At 37.6% G+C, this 22302-nt stretch overlaps 1 protein-coding gene across 1 annotated transcript; it reads left to right on the forward strand.

The window, feature by feature from the left end:
• Window positions 1–14433: 14433 nt before the first annotated feature.
• On the forward strand, window positions 14434–19676 carry LOC129232920 (zinc finger protein 883-like; the record flags this gene model as incomplete). The annotated part of the gene is made up of 7 exons (XM_054867023.1): window positions 14434–14553; window positions 15056–15087; window positions 15190–15263; window positions 15885–16976; window positions 18695–18945; window positions 19030–19480; window positions 19567–19676. Coding segments are annotated over exons 1-7 (2130 nt in total), but the record flags the coding sequence as incomplete, so codon positions are not given.
• Between the last annotated feature and the right edge of the window lie 2626 nt (window positions 19677–22302).

Raw genomic sequence — 22302 nt, forward strand, 5'->3', positions numbered from 1 at the left:
ATTTACTGATGCTTCCAATTTAAAGAAACATCTGAGAGTACATACTGGAGAGAAACCGTATTCCTGTGTACAGTGCTCAAAAGCATTTTCCTATGCTTCCAATTTAAAGAAACATCTGAGATTACATACTGGAGAGAAACCGTATTCCTGTGAGCATTGCAAAAAGACATTTTCTGATCCTTCACACTTATCTAGTCATCTGAGAACCCATACTGGAGAGAAACCGTATTCCTGTGAATAATGTTCAATGGCATTTTGCCACGTTTCGAACTTTAAATTACATTTGAAAACCCATTCTGGCGAGGAACGAAATTACTGTGAAATTTGTTCAAAGGAATTTTCTCTACTTGCAATCATGAAAGTGCACGAGAACACATGCTGTTGAAAGATCCATTTTCCTCTGAAGTGTGGAAGTAATTTTGTATAAAAGGAATCCTGGAATAGCACTTTAGAATACGTACTAGGTGTTTCTTGCAAAGTTAGAACAGTTCTGTCAAACAATGCAACCAAAATGTCAGAGACTGGAATTTTTTTAAATAATTTTTACTTTTCTAGAGTCTTTGAAAATAATTAAAGAAGTCTTTGGAACTCATTTGAAATGTGCTTCAATTTCATTTCTTTTCAGAACCATTTACTGTCCGAATGTCCAGGATATTACTTTATCGTAACCTGTTTTATAAGTTTTTAAACCATTTCTTTTAAAACATTTTATGCATTTTTTTCTATTGATCTTTTTTACATTTAATCAATGTTGTGTTTGCTGGTGACACGATCAAAAACTAACATTACAGAAACTTAATTTGTGCAAGTGACGAGGTGTTTTGCGTTCCCCTCCCTCGATGTTTCCCTCTGTCGATTTGTCGAATCAAAAGACACTTACTTCTATTTTGATTGATATTGCTTTGTAAGAGAATGTAAAACTGTTAAAAAGATTTTGTTTTCCTATTTGTTTCCTGACACTTTTATTGTTCCAGTTAACCCTTATAAGACCTCAAAATTCAGAATTTTCCATCCATTTCAAAATATTTAACAGAGGGATGGGGGAGGAGACGAACCTCCTAAAATTGGGGATATTCTATAGCTTACTTTTAGGACTCGACTAGGCCGATGCATCGGAGGCCCATGCTAAATTGGAAGAAACATCGGCCCATCAGCCTTAAAAAAACATCGAAAAACCGATGGAATAGGCCAATGTTTCTGAAAAAAAAAGTACCTTTGCTGTTTTACTTTTTAATACGTACTAAGTAAAGGGAATTATTGCTTTCGTATAAAATTTTATACTTAAATTTCCCTATGAATTTGTATTGTAGTTACCCCTGAAAGAATTTTTAATACTGCATTCAGGTACAAACAAGTTAATTATTGCGTTGTTTTTTGCGGCTGGATGAATGTATGTATCTGTCATAAGTGATACCTCAAAATTTTAAGCTGTAGGAGGTTAAAATATCGTACGCGTGAATTATACTGATGGTGATATTTGGAGAATTAACCATTGAATCACATTAAAATAGTAATAATGGGGAAATAACGTTAAATTATTGTAAAAGGAAGTCAATGCACACATCAGCTCGTTTAACATTAATTTACATCCCTGAGATTCGAGTTTAGAGCTGAGAATTCCCAGTTATTCACTCAGTTTTTAAGACAAAATTTATCTTCTTGTTTTTCGTCAAAAATCTCACAACTTTTTTATGGCTGAAAACGAACAAGGGTGTGTTTGTTTTCAGCCCCCTTGTATCATGGTAAGTAAAAAATGATCTCATCACTGCCACATAACATTAAAAAACTTAACATACTTAAACAATTAGTATTTGAGGCACTTGTGAAAGAAATTATAAATAAATAAATATATACTTTTAATTAAAGAAATTGTCAAGCAGCACAAACAGTCACACCAGGTGTGTGACATGCCACGTAGGTGAGAATTCACATGATGGGCTCCAAACATACATTTAAATATAAATTGTTATTAAAAAACTGTTGGCAGGTTGCTGGTAGGTTTAAATAAATATATTTTTGATGAACTTAAAAGACGTTATTAAATGAATTGTTTCAAGTTTTTACTGCAGTTTAAAGGTGTGTGATTGAAAAGTTACACTTTTTGAAGAATGACACTTATAAGATAAATAAATACCTTTGTGCTGAATAGTAAAGTCAGACCAAACAACGTATGTAGAAGCACAAATTTGTAAATTACAGCAGACACGTGTTTCGGCGTTACAGGGAACGCCTTTTTCAATGCAAAAAATAATGAGCTTATGGATGAAAAGACATCCGACAAAAGCCAAGAGCAGATAAGCATGCAGCTTAAAAGATAAAAACAGCGGATTAGCCAAACACCAATGACAAAGTTATAAACCGAACAGGAACCAATAGAAATGCAAGCAAAGGCCAGGAGCTTTCTCTTAGGTACGAACCCAGAAAGAAAGAATTCAATTGGACAAGGATTAAGCCGAAGCTTAAACAAAAAGAAAAGAAATTGTCAGTAACCGTGAACCGCAAGAAAGGAAAAGCAGAATGGAAAACCATGAAATAAAATAAACAGAAACAAAAAATGTTCGAAAAAAGGAAAAATAAAGATAAATAGAAGAAAATTGGGGGGGGGGGGGTGTCAATCAAGACAAAAAGGTAAAAATAAACAAAGGAAGATAGATAAAAATGAGTGGGAAAAAAGAGGGGGGATGGGGAAAGAACAGTATTAAAGATATGGGAGCCAAATGTTAGAAAAATATGGAACTGCACTAAGATTGTTAACTAAGTTAGAACTGTTCCTCAAAATATGAAAGGAATTGAAAAAGGCGTTCCCTGTAACGCCGAAACACGTGTCTGCTGTAATTTACAAATTTGTGCTTCTACATACGTTGTTTGGTCTGACTTTAATGACACTTATATTTTATTATTTTCAAGTAATGTGGTTACTTTCTATGAAATGAACGAAAATCTAAAAACTTTGATGTTGTCCTATCATCAATCATGACGTGTCCAAAAATTAACATTTTCAGAAAAAAATAAAACGGGCTACTTTGTTGGTTTCTATATCATGCTTTTTCAGAATTACATATGTTTACTGTTCACGCAGTTGTTTTTATTTATTTTCCTTTTTCATATGTATTATGCAAATTTCGTAAGTTATTAAATTCTTTATTTTATTTACAAATTTCAAGAAATTAAGAAGTTTGTAATGAAAGTTGACTGTTAAATTCAATTCATGTTCCATGTTAAATTGAATATTTCAGTTCCGAAATAATATTTCCCCCGTGTAAGGCTTCCAGTTATAAATATTAATTTAATCAAGGTTTAAATTTTGCTGAGATGCAAATAGTGACAAAAAACGCTTTTTTTTTTCTTCCCTACCCCCTCAAAAAAAGAGAAGAAAAGAAACAAATCCCTCCTCCTCCTGTAGTTTTCAGAAAAAGGCACGAGGAACCCATCGAAGTTGAACGGCAATAAATAACATTATTGCATTTCACCAAGCGCACATGTCTCTTTCGACTTTGCCACATTGTCTTTTGACTGTGACGCGGACAGCAAGGAGCCGGCAAAAATACGACAGGTTTTAAGGGTTGCCTAGTTGTTTTGCCCTGCGCCGGTAGACAATATGGCAAAGTGCATCTGGGGCACATTAGAAGAAATACAGAGTAGTAACTAGTAAGACACAGTAAGAACATGCGTAAATGTGCCCCGATGAAAAATCGTAAACATGCCCAGTCAGAAAGTTTGGAATAATTTCTAATGTGCAACAAAATTCAATAACTTATCTGTCCACATAATTACAATTCTCAAAAAAAAAGATAAAATTCTGCTATTTTTTATATATTTATTTGTTTTTAAGAAAGCATTATTTATTCACAATAAGATTTAAAACGTTCAACACAAAATTTACTCGGCTTGGTAGAAAACAGATTTTTCTATCCGCCTGCTAAACCGAAGCTCGACTGATGCTCAAAAATTTGTGAGAATATTTGCTAGGGAGTAGCATTCATCTGGTATGACTGTTGGCTCTCCATTTATAACTCGTCTTGAAAAAAAGGCACTGCGTAAACGTGCCTCGGTCTACCCTACTGCAAATGGAACGGTAGCAAAACAGGTCTTTGGATGTCGTCGACGTACCGCTATTCAGTAAGTGTACCTCTAATTACGACCAAAGGGGTCCGGCTATCCAAGGAAATGGCACCTGAGACCATAATGCCTTGTTGAGGGCCGGTGCGGCATGCAATAGTGAAAGCAGGATCCGCCCTCCGCCGTGGGTGTCTCTAAACACGTCTTCGATGATCGTCAAGACACAGTTGGAAACGGGATTCGTCGCTAAGGACTACACTTCCCCAGTCAGTATCATTCCAACTTGATCGAGCCGTGCACCACTGTAATCTGGGTTGGCAGTATGCAGGCGTTGACGGCAGGTGGCGTAGTGGTTGGCGGGAGCGAAGATTTCACTGCCTCAACCGTCTGTTCTAATGGATTGAACGTCTGATGGTTGGTAGAGATGAAGAAGGTGACAGCTGATCAGACAATCACTCTGTCCTCACTATCTGTTCTGGACCTAGGTCAACAACTACCATCCTGATGCTGAACTCTGCCATTTTCCACTCATCCTTGCCAGCATCTTCGAATCGCCGCATCGATTCGACACACATATGACGAGCGATTCTCCCATTTGTCCAACCGGCCTCTTTCAATCCAATGATGCGACCTCTCTCAAATCCTGACAGTTGCTCGTAATGAGCACGAACCCTGCAGCAATGCATTTTTTAAGTTGTTGAAGGGTAATCTGAACCGCAATCAAACCAAAATTTTCAATAACGGTTGAAGAACTGCTCTTTATATACATCTGCTGGTTGTGCAGTTTTGATGCGCTGGAGATCAAACTATTCTTTCATTGGACACATAATTTCAATCATTTGCATATCTGGTCAAAATACTCATGCGTACAAAATTTCTAAGCAATTAGATGATTGCTTCTTGGTGCGTCTTTTTTTTTTTTTGTTATAGAGTATTTTACACCAAAAAACATAAATGATACATTAACGTGAACATTTTTTAAATGAAGTATGTTCTCAAAGTATAATGCGTAAAAATGCATATTCTATAGTGCTGTATGGTCTGACGTAGACAATTATTTCTGGTTCCTGACATTTATTTAAGTTAAATGCTGTTACATAATTTCATGGCAGCAGCAGTTAATGCTCATTGAACAAGCTTTTGAAAATTTTAATGGGCAAGTTTTTGGCTTGACGAAAAAACCATGGTCAAATTCAAATAAACTCGCTTATTAAGCACATAACCGCCCTACTTGCGCTTAAAAGTATATATATTTTAATGTGCTTTGACTCTTAATTCTTTTCATTTCATTTCAGCTTAAATCAAAATTACATGCTGTTGGAATGCAGCAAGTATGGTGCTGGGCTATGACACGCCTTCCACCTTTTTTTCCGCTTTCGTCTGGTGAATTTCTCCAATTTTTAAGTTCACATACATTCCTGATGCAGCAGCAGCAAACGGAAGACTAAAGCATGTTGGAAGAAGTGCAGGCCGTGGATGTCCGATTTCAATGTTCCCGATATCGCCGGTAAATATCTCAAGCTTTGCATGCATTAAAATTCGTGTAGCAAAAATTCTTGCTTTGCTTCAGTAAAGATCTATTCGTCCACACAGGGAAACTGAAACGAAGAAATTGTTAATGAGAAAAAAATCCATCATCTTGGGAGTTTTATGGAAAAAAAAACACTTTTTTTTCATTCTTTTGCAATGGCATATCAGTCTGAGATCCTTCACGGCTCTCAAAAAAATTATTTGTGTGAACATTGTTCAAAATCATTTTCGTATGCCTCTCATTTAAAGATGCATCTGCGAGTCCACACTGGCGAGAAACCACATTCCTGTCTACAGTGCTCAAAAGCATTTAACAATTCTTCCAATTTAAAAAAACATTTGAGACTACATACTGGAGAGAAACCGTATTTGTGCAAGCACTGCTCCAAGGCATTTTCCCACGCTGCAGATTTGAAGAGACATCTGAGAACCCATACTGGCGAGAAACCATACTCCTGTGTTCAGTGCTCAAAGACATTTTCTGGTGCTTCCGATTTAAAGAAACATCTAAGAGTACATACTGGAGAGAAACCGTATTCCTGTGAACATTGCTCAAAGGCATTTTCTGGTGCTTCCGATTTAAAGAAACATCTGAGATTACATACTGGAGAGAAACCGTATTCCTGTGAACATTGCTCAAAGGCATTTTCTGGTGCTTCCGATTTAAAGAAACATCTGAGATTACATACTGGAGAGAAACCATAATCCTGTGAACATTGCTCAAAAGCAATTTTCCCTCGCTTCCAATTTAGAGAATCATCTGAGAACCCATACTGGCGAGAAACAGTATTCCTGTGTTCAGTGCTTTAAAGCAATTACTGTTGCTTCCGCTTTAAAGACAAATCTGAGAACTCATATTGGAGAGAAACTGTATTCCTGTGAGCATTGCTCAAAGACATTTTCTAATGCTTCACACTTATCTAATCATCTGAGAACCCATACTGGCAAGGAACCGTATTCCTGTGAATAATCTTCAATGGCATTTTGCCACGTTGTGAACTTTAAATTACATCTGAAAACCTATTCTGGTGAGAAACCGTATTCCTGGGAATAATCTTCAATGACATTTTGCAACGTTGGGAACCTCAAATTATATCTGAAAACCCATTCTGGCGAGAAACCGTATTCATGTGAATAATCTTCAATGTTATTTTGCCACGTTACAAACTTCAAATTACATCTGAAAACCTATTCTGGTGAGAAACCGTATTCCTGTGAATAATCTTCAATGGCATTTTGCCACGTTGCGAACCTCAAATTACATCTGAAAACCCATTCTGGCGAGAAACCGTATTCCTGTGAATAATCTTCAAGGGCATTTTCCACGTTGCGAACTTCAAATTACATTTGAAAACCCATTCTGGCGAGGAACGAAATTACTGTGAATAATCTTCAATGGCATTTTGCTACGTTGCGAACTTCAAATTACATCTGAAAACCTATTTTGGCGAGAAACCGTATTCCTGTGAATAATCTTCAATGGCATTTTGCCACATTGCGAACTTCAAATTACATTTGAAAACCCATTCTGGCGAGGAACGAAATTACTGTGAAATTTGTTAAAAGGAATTTTCTCTACTTGCAATCGTTAAAGTAAACGAGAACACATGCTGTAGAAAGATCCATTTTCCTCTGAAGTGTGGAAGTAATTTTGTGTACAAGGAATCCTGGAATAGCACTTTAGAATACGTACTAGGTGTTTCTTGCAAAGTTAGAACAGTTCTGTCAAACAATGCAACCAAAATGTCAGAGACTGGAAAGTACTTTAAATAATTTTTACTTTTCTAGAGTCCTTGAAAATAATTAAAGAAGTCTTTGGAACTCATTTGAAATGTGCTTCAATTTCATTTCTTATCAGAACCATTAATTGTCCGAATGTCCAGGATATTACTCTATCGTAACCTGTTTTATAAGTCTTTAAACCATTTCTTTTAAAACATTTTATGCATTTTTTTTCTATTGATCTTTTTTACATTTAATCAATGTTTTGTTTGCTGGTGGCACGATCAAAAACTAACATTCCAGAAACTTAATTTGTGCAAGTGACGAGGTGTTTTTTGTTCCCCTCCCTCGATGTTTCTCTCTGTCGATTTGTCGAATCAAAAGACACTTCTATTTTGATTGATATTGCTTTGTAAGAGAATGTAAAACTGCTAAAAAGATTTTGTTTGCCTATTTGTTTCCTGACGCTTTTACTGTTCCAGTTAACCCTTATAAGACCTCACAATGCAGAATTTTCCATCCATTTCAAAATGTTTAACGGAGGGAGGGGGGAAGAGACGAACCTCCTAAAATTGGGGATATTCTATAGCTTCCTTTTAGGACTCGACTAGGCGAATGCTAACTTGGAGAAAACATCGGCCAATCAGCCTTAAAAAAACATCGAAACACCGATGGAATAGGCCAATGTTTCCAAAAAAAAAAGTACCTTTGCTGTTTTACTTTTTAATACGTACAAAGTAAAAGGAGTTATTGTGTTTGTATAAAATTTTTTACTTAAATTTCAGTATGAATTTGTATCGTTGTCACCCCTGAAAGAATTTTTAATACTGCATTCAGGTACAAACAAGTTAATTATGGCGATGTTTTTTGCAGCTGGATGTACGTATGTATCTCTCATAAGTGATACCTCAAAATGGTAAGCTGTAGGAGGTTAAAATATCGTACGCGTGAATTATATTGTTGGTGATATTTAGAAAATTAACCATTGAATCACATTAAAATAGTAATAATGGGGAAATAACGTTAAATTATTGTAAAGGGAAGTCATGTGATGCACACATCAGCTCGTTTAACGTTAATTTACATCCCTGAGATTCGAGTTTAGAGCTGAGAATTCCCAGTTATTCACTCAGTTTTTAAGACAAAATCTATCTTCCTGTTTTTCGTCAAAAATCTCACAACTTTTTTATGACTGAAAACGAACAAGGGTATGTTTGTTTTCAGCCCCCTTGTATCATGGTAAGTAAAAAATGATCTCATCACTGCCACATAACATTAAAAAACTTAACATACTTAAAGAATTAGTATTTGAGGCACTTGTGAAAGAAATTATAAATAAATAAATATATACTTTTAATTAAAGAAGTTGTCAAGCAGCACAGTCACACCAGGTGTGTGACATGCCACGTAGGTGAGAATTCACATGATGGGCTCCAAACATACATTTAAATATAAATTGTTATTAAAAAACTGTTGGCAGGTTGCTGGTAGGTTTAAATAAATATATTTTTGATGAACTTAAAAGACATTAAATGAATTGTTTCAAGTTTTTACTGCAGTTTAAAGGTGTGTGATTGAAAAGTTAACACTTTTTGAAGAATGACACTTATATTTTATTATTTTCAAGTAATGTGGTTACTTTCTATGAAATGAACGAAAATCTAAAAACTTTGATGTTGTCCTATCATCAATCATGACGTGTCCAAAAATTAACATTTTCTGAAAAAAATAAAACGGGCTACTTTGTTTGTTTCTATATCATGCTACAATTATGAAAAAAAAAAAATTGCATTCCATGAAAAAGCATTGAATACTTTGTTGAGTTAGTAAATATTTTAATATGGGTTTGATCACATTTTTGAAAAAAATATTCTGTATCAAAATGTTAAAAAAGAACTTGATTGCAATCATACTGATGAAGATTCTGTTTTTATTACTATTTATTTCCAGTGGACATAACACACATAAAAGAAATAGGAAGAGAAAAAAACTGATATCTTGTCAGCAAGTCCTTTACTGATGTTGAGAAATGCCCCCTCCCCCCTAAGGATATTTAATATCAAGCAAAATAACTTGGCAGCTAATCAGCTGGAAGTATTTCCTCCAACTCTTAACTAGATATATCATAGCAATTTAGAAAAAGGTGAAATAGCACAGGGGTGCCCATCTCATCCAAGAGAAAAAGCGTTGCCACCTCTCCCGAATATCACAAATACCCCCCAAAATCAGAAGCCCTCCAAAGTGAGAAAAATACCCCTTAAAAAACCCCTAAAAATTTCATTAGTGGTGTCTGCGCCATGCCCTCCCCCCATAGGTATGGCACCACTGATTAGCATTCGTTAAGATTGAAACTGCAGAAAAGAACCACAAGAAAAAAAAAGTCCTGCAAACAAATATTTATTTAAAACTTTCATGCTAATCATTTTAAGTCACGTTTACTCTTTCAAAAATCCCGTTAAACTTTTTTTTTTTTTCAGAATTACATATGTTTGCTGTTGACGCAGTTGTTTATATTTATTTTCTTTTTTCAATGTATTATGCGAATTTCGGAAGTTATTAAATACTTTATTTTATTTACAAATTTCAAGAAATAAAGAAGTTTATAATGAAAGTTGACTGTAAAATTCAATGCATGTTCCATGCTAAATTGAATATTTCAGTTCCGAAATAATATTTCCCTCGTGTAAGGCTTACAGTTATAAATATTAATTTTATCAAGGTTTAAATTTTTCTGGGATGCAAATAGTGACATTAAACGCATTTTTTTTTTTTTTTTTTGTCCTCCCTACCCGCTCAAAAAAAAAAAAGAAAAGAAAAGAAACAAATCCCTCCTCCTCCTGCAGTTTTCAGAAAAAGGCACGAGGAACCCAGAGCCATAGAAAAAAAAAATGAAATACAAGGGTAAATGTTTTGAGTCCCATCGACAAGTTAATAAGCGATACTAAAAACAAAAACATAATTAAAATCTACAATACAAATTTTTAGTTTCTCTTGTGTAGTTTTGGATATTCTTTATCCAATATGCGTGTTTTAAAGGGGTAGAAAGCGGAAATTTCGCACAATAAAATTGAGCTTATAAAGAAATGAAAATAATTTACTGTGCTTGTCAAGTTTCCTCTTGTGCGTACATAATTTTGTCAGTTTAGACTTTAAAAAATAATTATAATATTGTTTTTTCCAACTTGTCTCAAAGAAAATGAAAGAGATAAGATAGATATAAGGAATAAATAAAACATATTGGAATTTCGTGGTACCCTATTTGAATCTAAATACTGCCGATGTTTTTTAGAGGAAGTTTTTTTTATGAAGTAACTATAACTCTGACCAAGAATCTTAACAAATGTTGTTTTTGAAAACTGAAGTAGAACCTCATTAACCTGGACTAATAGAGGATCCATGTCATCTAGATTGTTTAAAACGAATTAAGCAAAATAACCTATAAATTGAACCAATGTTTATAAGTAAAATACTTGAACACAGTAAAAATTGTATTTTGAATTCAAGAGAATGAAATATAAAGTTGCTTTAGAAAAAGTTAAAAAAATAAAAATACAGCCTTACAAAAATACGTTATTACGCTAACGCGATCTTTATTTATAAAGCGAAGTTTAGATTAATAGGTGTTTACTGAAATTGTTAATCAGCATTTTAATCATTTCAATTTAAAAATAACATATTGAAATTTAGCAACGTAAACCAAATTTAAATCTTCAATGATTATCACCAAATTTATAAAGCTAACTTATTTGTAAACTGAAATATTTCTTCACGTCTGAATTCTACAAATCATTACGTTACAGTAATAAATGAAATCTTTCCGAATATTCTACAAAGTTTTTTTCTGTGATAAAGTCCATTAAAAAAAAATATTTTTGCCGGCTTACCTTTTGTCCTCAGAAAGTTTTTCATTCAAATATCGAATTCTTCCAAATGTTCTTACTCGAAAAAAAAGTTCAATAGCATTTTTATATGGGTCAGGAAATTGGTCTTTCAATACAGAAGAACAATTAAATGGCCTAGCTTTTGTACAATCATAAAAACTCTAATGTATCTGATTTGAAAGCTTCAAATGATCACGAAAAAAAAAAAAAAGCTCCTATACAAAAATAGATACACGATTGAGATAATCAAGATATAGTGCTCATTTTCCATCTCCCCTCTCCCATCTTTAAGTCATTGTCGCATCAATGCGAATTATTAATTATTTTAAGCATGGGGATACAGTGTTCAAGAAATTAAGTTAAATCTATTGAATAATATTTACAAAGAAATTTCATGCATTGCATCTAAATGCATTGTAATTTTACGGTTAAAGGAAATTTATTACGGTCTCACAGTGCCATTACTAAGCTAATTAAATATCATTATATATAATATTAAGTTGCATTGTGACAGGGTTGAACCAAATCCTACATTAAAAAATAACTTCGTACACCACATTTTATGAAATTTGTCTTGCTCTTTACCTTAACTTTTTTAAATTCTCCCCCCAATTATTTATTGAAGCAGCTTCAAAGTTAGTATTCCATAAAAAAAAGCATTAAAAAACAGAAAGGAAGGTTGTATTCCTAATTTTTTGGATGTGTTTTGAGCTCTTTGAAAATCTTGAGGGAAAGCTTAAGTTTCCAGAACTTTTTCAGTAACTAGGCCATCAGCACGCGAAGGCGTTTTCAATACTTTCATATATAATGACACACAAATATTTTCAATTCTAAAAAATGTGACTTTTATGTCTACTTTAGCATAACATGAAGGAAAAATAACCTGCCAACAGATTTAGCGCAGGAGCAGGCGCTTATTTCTGAAGAAACTCTAGTCAAATGTTATGAGACATTTCCAAATTAAAATTAAACCTTGAAAACAATATTCATATCCTTATTCATAATGAGTGATTTTTAGCCTTGTCTGCGAGTGACCTCGGCCCCTTCAACTACCTCTTAAACAACCCTTGTACAGAGTAAAAATTCTTAAATTGTATTTTAGCTAAGGCATACTACAGTTCTTTCGGCATACGCTGTGGATATTGTCCCGCGGAGTGTACCCGATGACGTCAAAAACGAGTTTTCTCCTCTCGCTGTCCACTTCGCGGCGGATGAAAAGATCAAAGGAACGAGCTACCCCTTGTATTCGGAAGCCCTGCGAGGAACCCATCGAAGTTGAACGGCAATAAATAACATTATCGCATTTCTCCAAGCGCACATGTCTCTTTCGACTTTGCCACATTGTCTTTTGACTGTGACGCGGACAGCAAGGAGCCGGCGAAAATACGACGGGTTTTAGGGGTTGCCTAGTTGTTTTGCTCTGCGCCGGTAGACAATGTGGCAAAGTGCGTCCGGGGCACGTTTAGAAGAAAGACAAGAGTAGTAACTAGTAAGACACAGTAAGAAAATGCGTAAATGTGCCCCGATGAAAATGCGTAAACTGTCTCCGTCGGAAAGTTTGGATTTTTTTCTAACGTGCAACAAAATTTAATAACTTTTCTCACGGCTTGATTACCGCACAGGCCAACTAGGACTGGGCCTGGGGCCCCATGCTCCTAAGGGGAACGAATTTTTAAAAATTAGTGCACATCATTAAAAAATCAAGTTTTTTGCGAAAATTATTAAAACTAATTATTTATTGATTGAAAACATCCTCTTTTAAATAATATTGAATATTATTTTGCATTGACTTGAAGTGATAGAATAGAGAGGGGGCCTCCATATCATTGTGGGCCTTGGGCCTCACTTTCAGTTAGTCGGGCCCTGACTTTTCTGCCCATATAAATACAATTCTCAAAAAAAATATAAAATTCTGCTATTTTTTATATATTTATTTGTTTTTAAGAAAGCATTATTTATTCACAATAAGATTTAAAACGTTCAACACAAAATTTACTCGGCTCGGTAGAAAACAATTTTTCTGTCCGCCTGCTGAACCGAAGCTCGACTGATGCTCAAAAATTTGTGAGAATATTTGTTAGGGAGTAGCATTCATCTGGTATGACTGTTGGCTCTCCATTTATAACTCGTCTTGAAAACAGGGCACTGCGTAAACGTGCCTCGGTCTACCGTACTGCAAAAGGAACGATAGGAAAACAGGTGTTAGGATGTCGTCGACGTACCGCTGTGCAATAAGTGTACCTCTAATTACGACCAAAGGGGTCCGGCTATCAAAGGAAATGGCACCTGAGACCATAATGCCTTGTTGAGGGCCAGTGTGGCAAGCAATAGTGAAAGCAGGATTCCCCCCCCCCTCCCCTCCGCCGTGGGTGTCTCCAAACACGTCTTCGATGATCGTCAGAACACAGTTGGAAGCGGGATTTGTCGCTAAAGACTATACGTCCCCAGTCGGCATCATTCTAACCTGATCGCGCTATACACCACTGTAATCTGGCTCTGTAGTATGCAGGCGTCGGCGGCAGGTGGCGTAACGGTCGGCACGAGCGAAGATTTCGCTGTCTCAACCGTCTGTTTTAATGGGTTGAACGTCTGATGGTTGATAGAGATGAAGAACGCGCTGTGACAGCTGATTGGACTATGACTCTGTCCTCATGATCTGTTGTGGACCTAGGTCGACAGCTACCATCCTGACGCTGAACTCTGCCATTTTCCACTCATCCTTGCCAGCATCTTCGAATCGCCGCATCGCTTCGACCATGGTCCCACTTGATTCCTATAGGCCGTGGCAATCGCTGAAACCCATGACAACAAAGAGGGCGCTACAGGGCACCCCTGTTTCCATTACTTTGCCATTGATTGGTGAGTTCAGTGGCGCCTGTGGTGCCTCTTGCGGTCAAAAAGAGCAACATCCAATCAAAAATAAACAAACTTTGAAACATTGACATTGATTGGTGGATGCATGAGCTGCATTGGTTTAACACAGAAAAGTCAAAATTGTCAAGGCCCGTAAGCGTAAACAGAAATTTAAAGGGATCATTCTTCGACTCAAATGACGAGCGATTCTCAAATTTGTCCAACCGGCCTCTTTCAATCCAATGATACGATATCTCTCAATCCTGACAGTTGCTCGTAATGAGCACGAACCCGGCGGCAAGGCATTTTTAAAGTTGTTGAAAGGCAATCTGATGATGTGAGCCGTACACAAGTTTTCGAGTGGTTTGGACGCTTTAAACGTGGTAGCATGAATGTTGAAGATCATGCTCACTCTGAGCGTCCTTCAACGTCTCGAAATGATGAAAACGCTGAAAAAATCAACGAGAATCGTCGTTTTACGATTGCCGAAACTTTAGAAAAAACAAGAGTGAGTTAGAACTCGCACGGGCGATCAGAAGAATGGTTCCGTCACCATCATAACTCTTCCGTACACACAGCCATCAGCATTAACCCTACTTGGCCTCTCAGGGGTGGCTAGTCGTTCCTCCACCTCCGTATTCGCCAGGCCTAGCCCCCTGTGATCTTTTTCTGTTCCCGAGGATGAAAAAATTTTTGAAAGTGAAGCGTTTTGATGATGTACGAGGCTGTAAAAACTGCTTCGCAACGAGCACTGAACACGGTCAAAGAGTTCCAGGGGAGCTTCTAACAGTGGAAAAAAAAAAGAATTAACAAGTGAATTGCATATAAAGGTTAAAAATTTGAAGCAGACTAAAGAAATTTTGTGAATAAACTAATATATAAATATTTTAGAACAAAAATCCGGTTATTTTTGGGTCCCCCCTCGTATTAAGCATCTAACAGCCCTGCTTGCGCTTAAAAGTATATAAAATTTAATGTGCTCTGACTTAATTCTTTTCATTTCTTTTCAGCTTAAATCAAGATTACTGTTGGAATGCAGCAAGTATGGTGCAGGGCTTTGACACGCTCTCCACCCTTGTTTCCGCTTTCGTCTGGTGAATTTTTCCAATTTTCAAGTTCACATACATTCCTGTTGCAGCAGCAGCAAATGGAAGACTAAAGCATATTTGACGAAGTGCAGGCCATGGATGTCCGATTTCAATGTTCCCGATATGGCCGGTAATTATCTCAAGCTTTGCATGCATTAAAATACGTGTAGCAGTAATTCTGGCTTTGCTTAAGTAAAGATCTATTCGTCCACACAGTGAAACTGAAACGAGGACATTTTTCCTGAGTAAAAAAATCCACCATCTTGGGAGTTTTATGAAAAAAAACTTTTTTTTTTACATTCTTTCGCAATGGCATATCAGTCTGAGATCCATCACGGCTCTGAAAACAATTATTTGTGTGAATATTGTTCAAAATCATTTTCCTACGCTTCCGATTTAAAGATGCATCTGCGAGTCCACACTGGCGAGAAACCGCATTCATGTGAGCATTGTTCAAGGGCATTTTCCTACGCTTCTAATTTAAAGAAACATCTGAGAACCCATTCTGGTGATAAACCTTATTCCTGTGTAAATTGCTCAAAAGCATTTTCCCGTGCTTTCCATTTAAAGACACATCTGAGAGTACATACTGGAGAGAAACCATATTCATGTGCATATTGCTCAAAGGCATTTTCTAATACTTCACTCTTGTCGATTCATCTGAGAATCCATACTGGCGAGAAACCATATTCCTGTCTACAGTGCTCAAAAGCATTTCCCAACGCTTCCAATTTAAAAAAACATTTGACAGTACATACTGGAGAAAAACCGTTCTCCTGCAAGCACTGCTCAAAGGCATTTTCCCACGCCGCAGATTTGAAGAGACATCTGAGAACCCATACTGGCGAGAAACCGTATTCCTGTGTTCAGTGCTTAAAAGCATTTACTGGTGCTTCCGCTTTAAAGAGACATCTGAGATTACATACTGGAGAGAAACCGTATTCCTGTGAACATTGCTCGAAAGCATTTTCTGATGCTACACACTTATCGAGTCATCTGAGAACCCATACTGGTGAGAAACCGTATTCCTGTGTACATTGCTCAAAAGCATTTTCCCGTGCTTTCCATTTAAAGACACATCTGAGAGTACATACTGGAGAGAAACCATATTCATGTGCATATTGCTCAAAGGCATTTTCTAATACTTCACTCTTGTCGATTCATCTGAGAATCCATACTGGCGAGAAACCATATTCCTGTCTACAGTGCTCAAAAGCATTTCCCAACGCTTCCAATTTAAAAAAACATTTGACAGTACATACTGGAGAAAAACCGTTCTCCTGCAAGCACTGCTCAAAGGCATTTTCCCACGCCGCAGATTTGAAGAGACATCTGAGAACCCATACTGGCGAGAAACCGTATTCCTGTGTTCAGTGCTTAAAAGCATTTACTGGTGCTTCCGCTTTAAAGAGACATCTGAGATTACATACTGGAGAGAAACCGTATTCCTGTGAACATTGCTCGAAAGCATTTTCTGATGCTACACACTTATCGAGTCATCTGAGAACCCATACTGGTGAGAAACCGTATTCCTGTGTACATTGCTCAAAAGCATTTTCCCGTGCTTTCCATTTAAAGACACATCTGAGAGTACATACTGGAGAGAAACCATATTCATGTGCATATTGCTCAAAGGCATTTTCTAATACTTCACTCTTGTCGATTCATCTGAGAATCCATACTGGCGAGAAACCATATTCCTGTCTACAGTGCTCAAAAGCATTTCCCAACGCTTCCAATTTAAAAAAACATTTGACAGTACATACTGGAGAAAAACCGTTCTCCTGCAAGCACTGCTTTTCCCACGCCGCAGATTTGAAGAGACATCTGAGAACCCATACTGGCGAGAAACCGTATTCCTGTGTTCAGTGCTTAAAAGCATTTACTGGTGCTTCCGCTTTAAAGAGACATCTGAGATTACATACTGGAGAGAAACCGTATTCCTGTGAACATTGCTCGAAAGCATTTTCTGATGCTACACACTTATCGAGTCATCTGAGAACCCATACTGGTGAGAAACCGTATTCCTGTGTACATTGCTCAAAAGCATTTTCCCGTGCTTTCCATTTAAAGACACATCTGAGAGTACATACTGGAGAGAAACCATATTCATGTGCATATTGCTCAAAGGCATTTTCTAATACTTCACTCTTGTCGATTCATCTGAGAATCCATACTGGCGAGAAACCATATTCCTGTCTACAGTGCTCAAAAGCATTTCCCAACGCTTCCAATTTAAAAAAACATTTGACAGTACATACTGGAGAAAAACCGTTCTCCTGCAAGCACTGCTCAAAGGCATTTTCCCACGCCGCAGATTTGAAGAGACATCTGAGAACCCATACTGGCGAGAAACCGTATTCCTGTGTTCAGTGCTTAAAAGCATTTACTGGTGCTTCCGCTTTAAAGAGACATCTGAGATTACATACTGGAGAGAAACCGTATTCCTGTGAACATTGCTCGAAAGCATTTTCTGATGCTACACACTTATCGAGTCATCTGAGAACCCATACTGGTGAGAAACCGTATTCCTGTGTACATTGCTCAAAAGCATTTTCCCGTGCTTTCCATTTAAAGACACATCTGAGAGTACATACTGGAGAGAAACCATATTCATGTGCATATTGCTCAAAGGCATTTTCTAATACTTCACTCTTGTCGATTCATCTGAGAATCCATACTGGCGAGAAACCATATTCCTGTCTACAGTGCTCAAAAGCATTTCCCAACGCTTCCAATTTAAAAAAACATTTGACAGTACATACTGGAGAAAAACCGTTCTCCTGCAAGCACTGCTCAAAGGCATTTTCCCACGCCGCAGATTTGAAGAGACATCTGAGAACCCATACTGGCGAGAAACCGTATTCCTGTGTTCAGTGCTTAAAAGCATTTACTGGTGCTTCCGCTTTAAAGAGACATCTGAGATTACATACTGGAGAGAAACCGTATTCCTGTGAACATTGCTCGAAAGCATTTTCTGATGCTACACACTTATCGAGTCATCTGAGAACCCATACTGGTGAGAAACCGTATTCCTGTGTACATTGCTCAAAAGCATTTTCCCGTGCTTCCGATTTAAAGAAACATCTGAGAGTACATACTGGAGAGAAACCGTATTCCTGTGAACATTGCTCGAAAGCATTTTCCCGTGCTTACGATTTAAAGAAACATGTGAGAGTACATACTAGACAGAAACCGTATTCCTGTGAACATTGCTGTAAGGCATTTTCTGATGCTTCACACTTATCGAAACATCTGAAATTACACATACAGGAGAGAAACCGTTTTTCTGTGAACATTGCTCAAAAGCATTTCCCTGCGCTTCCAATTTAAAGAAACATCTGAGGGTACATACTGGAGAGAAACCGTATTCCTGTGAACATTTCTCAAAGACATTTTCTGACAATTCACTTTTAATGAAACATCTGAGAACCCATACTGGTGAGAAACCGTATTCCTGTGTATATTGCTCAAAGGCATTTTCCCGCGCTTTCCATTTAAAGACACATCTGAGATTACATACTGGAGAGAAACCGTATTCCTGTGAACATTGCTCGAAAGCATTTTCTGATGCTACACACTTATCGAGTCATCTGAGAACCCATACTGGTGAGAAACCGTATTCCTGTGTACATTGCTCAAAAGCATTTTCCCGTGCTTTCCATTTAAAGACACATCTGAGAGTACATACTGGAGAGAAACCATATTCATGTGCATATTGCTCAAAGGCATTTTCTAATACTTCACTCTTGTCGATTCATCTGAGAATCCATACTGGCGAGAAACCATATTCCTGTCTACAGTGCTCAAAAGCATTTCCCAACGCTTCCAATTTAAAAAAACATTTGACAGTACATACTGGAGAAAAACCGTTCTCCTGCAAGCACTGCTCAAAGGCATTTTCCCACGCCGCAGATTTGAAGAGACATCTGAGAACCCATACTGGCGAGAAACCGTATTCCTGTGTTCAGTGCTTAAAAGCATTTACTGGTGCTTCCGCTTTAAAGAGACATCTGAGATTACATACTGGAGAGAAACCGTATTCCTGTGAACATTGCTCGAAAGCATTTTCTGATGCTACACACTTATCGAGTCATCTGAGAACCCATACTGGTGAGAAACCGTATTCCTGTGTACATTGCTCAAAAGCATTTTCCCGTGCTTCCGATTTAAAGAAACATCTGAGAGTACATACTGGAGAGAAACCGTATTCCTGTGTACAGTGCTCAAAAGCATTTTCCCGTGCTTACGATTTAAAGAAACATGTGAGAGTACATACTAGACAGAAACCGTATTCCTGTGAACATTGCTGTAAGGCATTTTCTGATGCTTCACACTTATCGAAACATCTGAAATTACACATACAGGAGAGAAACCGTTTTTCTGTGAACATTGCTCAAAAGCATTTCCCTGCGCTTCCAATTTAAAGAAACATCTGAGGGTACATACTGGAGAGAAACCGTATTCCTGTGAACATTTCTCAAAGACATTTTCTGACAATTCACTTTTAATGAAACATCTGAGAACCCATACTGGTGAGAAACCGTATTCCTGTGTATATTGCTCAAAGGCATTTTCCCGCGCTTTCCATTTAAAGACACATCTGAGATTACATACTGGAGAGAACCTGCATTCTTGTGAACATTGCTCAAAAGCATTATCCTATGCTTCCAATTTAAAGAAACATCTGAGATTACATACTGGAGAGAAACGGTATTGAGCATTGCTCAAAGACATTTTCTAATGCTTCACACTTATCTAATCATCTGAGAACCCATACTGGCGAGGAACCGTATTCCTGTGAATAATCTTCAATGGCCTTTTGCCATGTTGCGAACTTAAAAATCATCTGAAAACCCATGCTGGCTGGGAACGAAATGGCTGTGAAATTTGTTCAAAGGAATTTTCTCTACTTGCAATCATGAACGTGCACGAGAACACGTGCTGTAGAAAGAGCCATTTTCCTCTGAAGTGTGGAAGTAATTTTTGTCTACAAAGAATCCTGGAATAGCACTTTAGAATACATACTAGGTGCTTCTTGCAAAGTTGGATCAATTCTTTAAAACAATGCAACCAAAATGTCAGAGACTGGAAAGTACTTTAAATAATTTTAACTTTTCTAGAGTCCTTGAAAATAATTAAAGAAGTCTGAAACTGATTTGAAATATGCTTCAATTTCATTTCTTATCAGAAGCATTTACTGTCCGGATGTCCAGGATATTACTCTATCGTAACCTGTTTTATAAGTCTCTAAACCATTTCTTTTAAAACATTTTATGCATTTTTTACTATTGATCTTTTTTACATTTAATCCAATGTTGTATTTGTTGGTGACACGATCAAAAACTAACATTCCAGAAACTCAATGTGAGCAGGTGCCGAGGCGTTTTTTGTTCCTCTCCCTCGATGTTTTTCTCTGTCGATTTGTCGAATCAAAAGACACTTCTACACAGTCCGTTAACATTAATGTGACCATCTGTCAAAAGCCAGAATAACCACCTTTCGCAGAGCGGACTGCTGCGAGACGTGCAGGAAGAGAGTCACTTAGGTCCCTGAAGGTGTTCTCTGGGATGTTGAGCCATGCCGACTCTAATGCCGTGGCCAGCTGCGCTAGTTGAGGATCCATGGCGCGAACAACTCGATCGAGATGGTCCCGCAGATGCTCGATTGGGTTTAAGTCAGGTGAGTTTGCTGGCCAGGGGAGGACGGTAAACTCATCCTGGTGCTCTTTGAACCACGCACGTACACTGGCAGCTGTATGGCATCTCGCATTGTCCTGCTGGAAGATGCCATCATCCTGAGGAAAAACAATGCGCATGTAGGGGTGGACATGGTCCGCAAGGACAGATGCGTGCTTGTATTGATCCATCGTGCCTTCCACAATGATCAGTGAAACCAGAGAATGCCAGGAAAACATTCCCCAGACCATAATGCTCCCGCCTCCAGCTTGGACCGCTCCGGCAATGGTTGCAGGGTGGTTACTGTCAGAGGTTTCACGCCTTATACGCCAACGTCCATCTGTCCGATGGAGCATAAAACGCGATTCATCTGAAAACGCTACCTGTCGCCACTCAGTGGACGTCCAGCTGCTGTACTGGCGTGCAAATTCTAGCCTTCGTCGTCGATGAACAGCAGTCAGCATAGGTGCACGAACCAGGCGTCTGCTTCGGAGGCCCAAGCGCAGCAATGTTCGCTGAATAGTAGTTTGGGAGACACTTTTGGTAGTCCCTTGGTTCATTTTGGTGGTCAGTTGCTCAACGGTAGCCCGTCGTTCGCCTCTGTCATCGCCCGTGGTGCACCACATTTGCCACGTCGCTGATTTTGGACAGTCCCATTTTGCCATGCACGGTACACTTTTACCACGGCGGCATGCGAACAGTTCACAAACTCAGCCGTTTCGGAAATGCTTCTACTCTTGACCCGAAAGCCAATGATCATGCCCTTTTGGACGTCGGATAAATCGCTTCGTTTCTGCATTACGCCAACGATTGAAATGTTTTCCCAAGCCCTCACACACCCTTTATATACGCTGAACTGCACTGTGTTGCCACCTGCCTTCTGTGATTGGTTATTTAACTCTGACGTGGAAAGTACGTGGTGGTCACATTAATGTGACTGGACTGTGTATTTTGATTGATATTGCTCTGTAAAAGAATGTAAAACTATAAAAAATTTTGTCTGCCTATTTCTTTCATGATACTTTTATTGTTCCAGTTAACTTAGGAGCCTGATAAGGCCTCAAAATGCTGAGGCCTTATAAGGCCTCAAAATGCTGAATTTTCCATCCATTTCAAAATATTTTACGGAAGGGGGGGGGGAGGGAACCGATCCTCCTAAAATTGGGGATATTCTATAGCTTACTTTTAGGAATCGATCAGGCCGATTGCATTGACGCCGACGGTACAATAATTTAGCCATCGGCATCGGCGGCCGATGCTAATATGGAGGAAACATCGGTCCATCGGCCTTAAAAAATATCGAAAAACCGATGGAATTGGCCGATGTTTAAAAAAAAAGTACCTTTGCTGTGTTACTTTTAATACGTACAAAGTAAAGGGAGTTAGTTTTCATAGAAAATTTGTTAATTAAGTTTCAGTATGAATTTCTATCGTAGTCATCCCTGAAAGAATTTTTAATACTGTATTCAGGTACAAACAAGTTAATTATTG

The sequence above is a fragment of the Uloborus diversus genome, unplaced genomic scaffold (genome assembly GCF_026930045.1).
Source record: "Uloborus diversus isolate 005 unplaced genomic scaffold, Udiv.v.3.1 scaffold_14, whole genome shotgun sequence".
NCBI classification, from domain to species: domain Eukaryota; kingdom Metazoa; phylum Arthropoda; class Arachnida; order Araneae; family Uloboridae; genus Uloborus; species Uloborus diversus.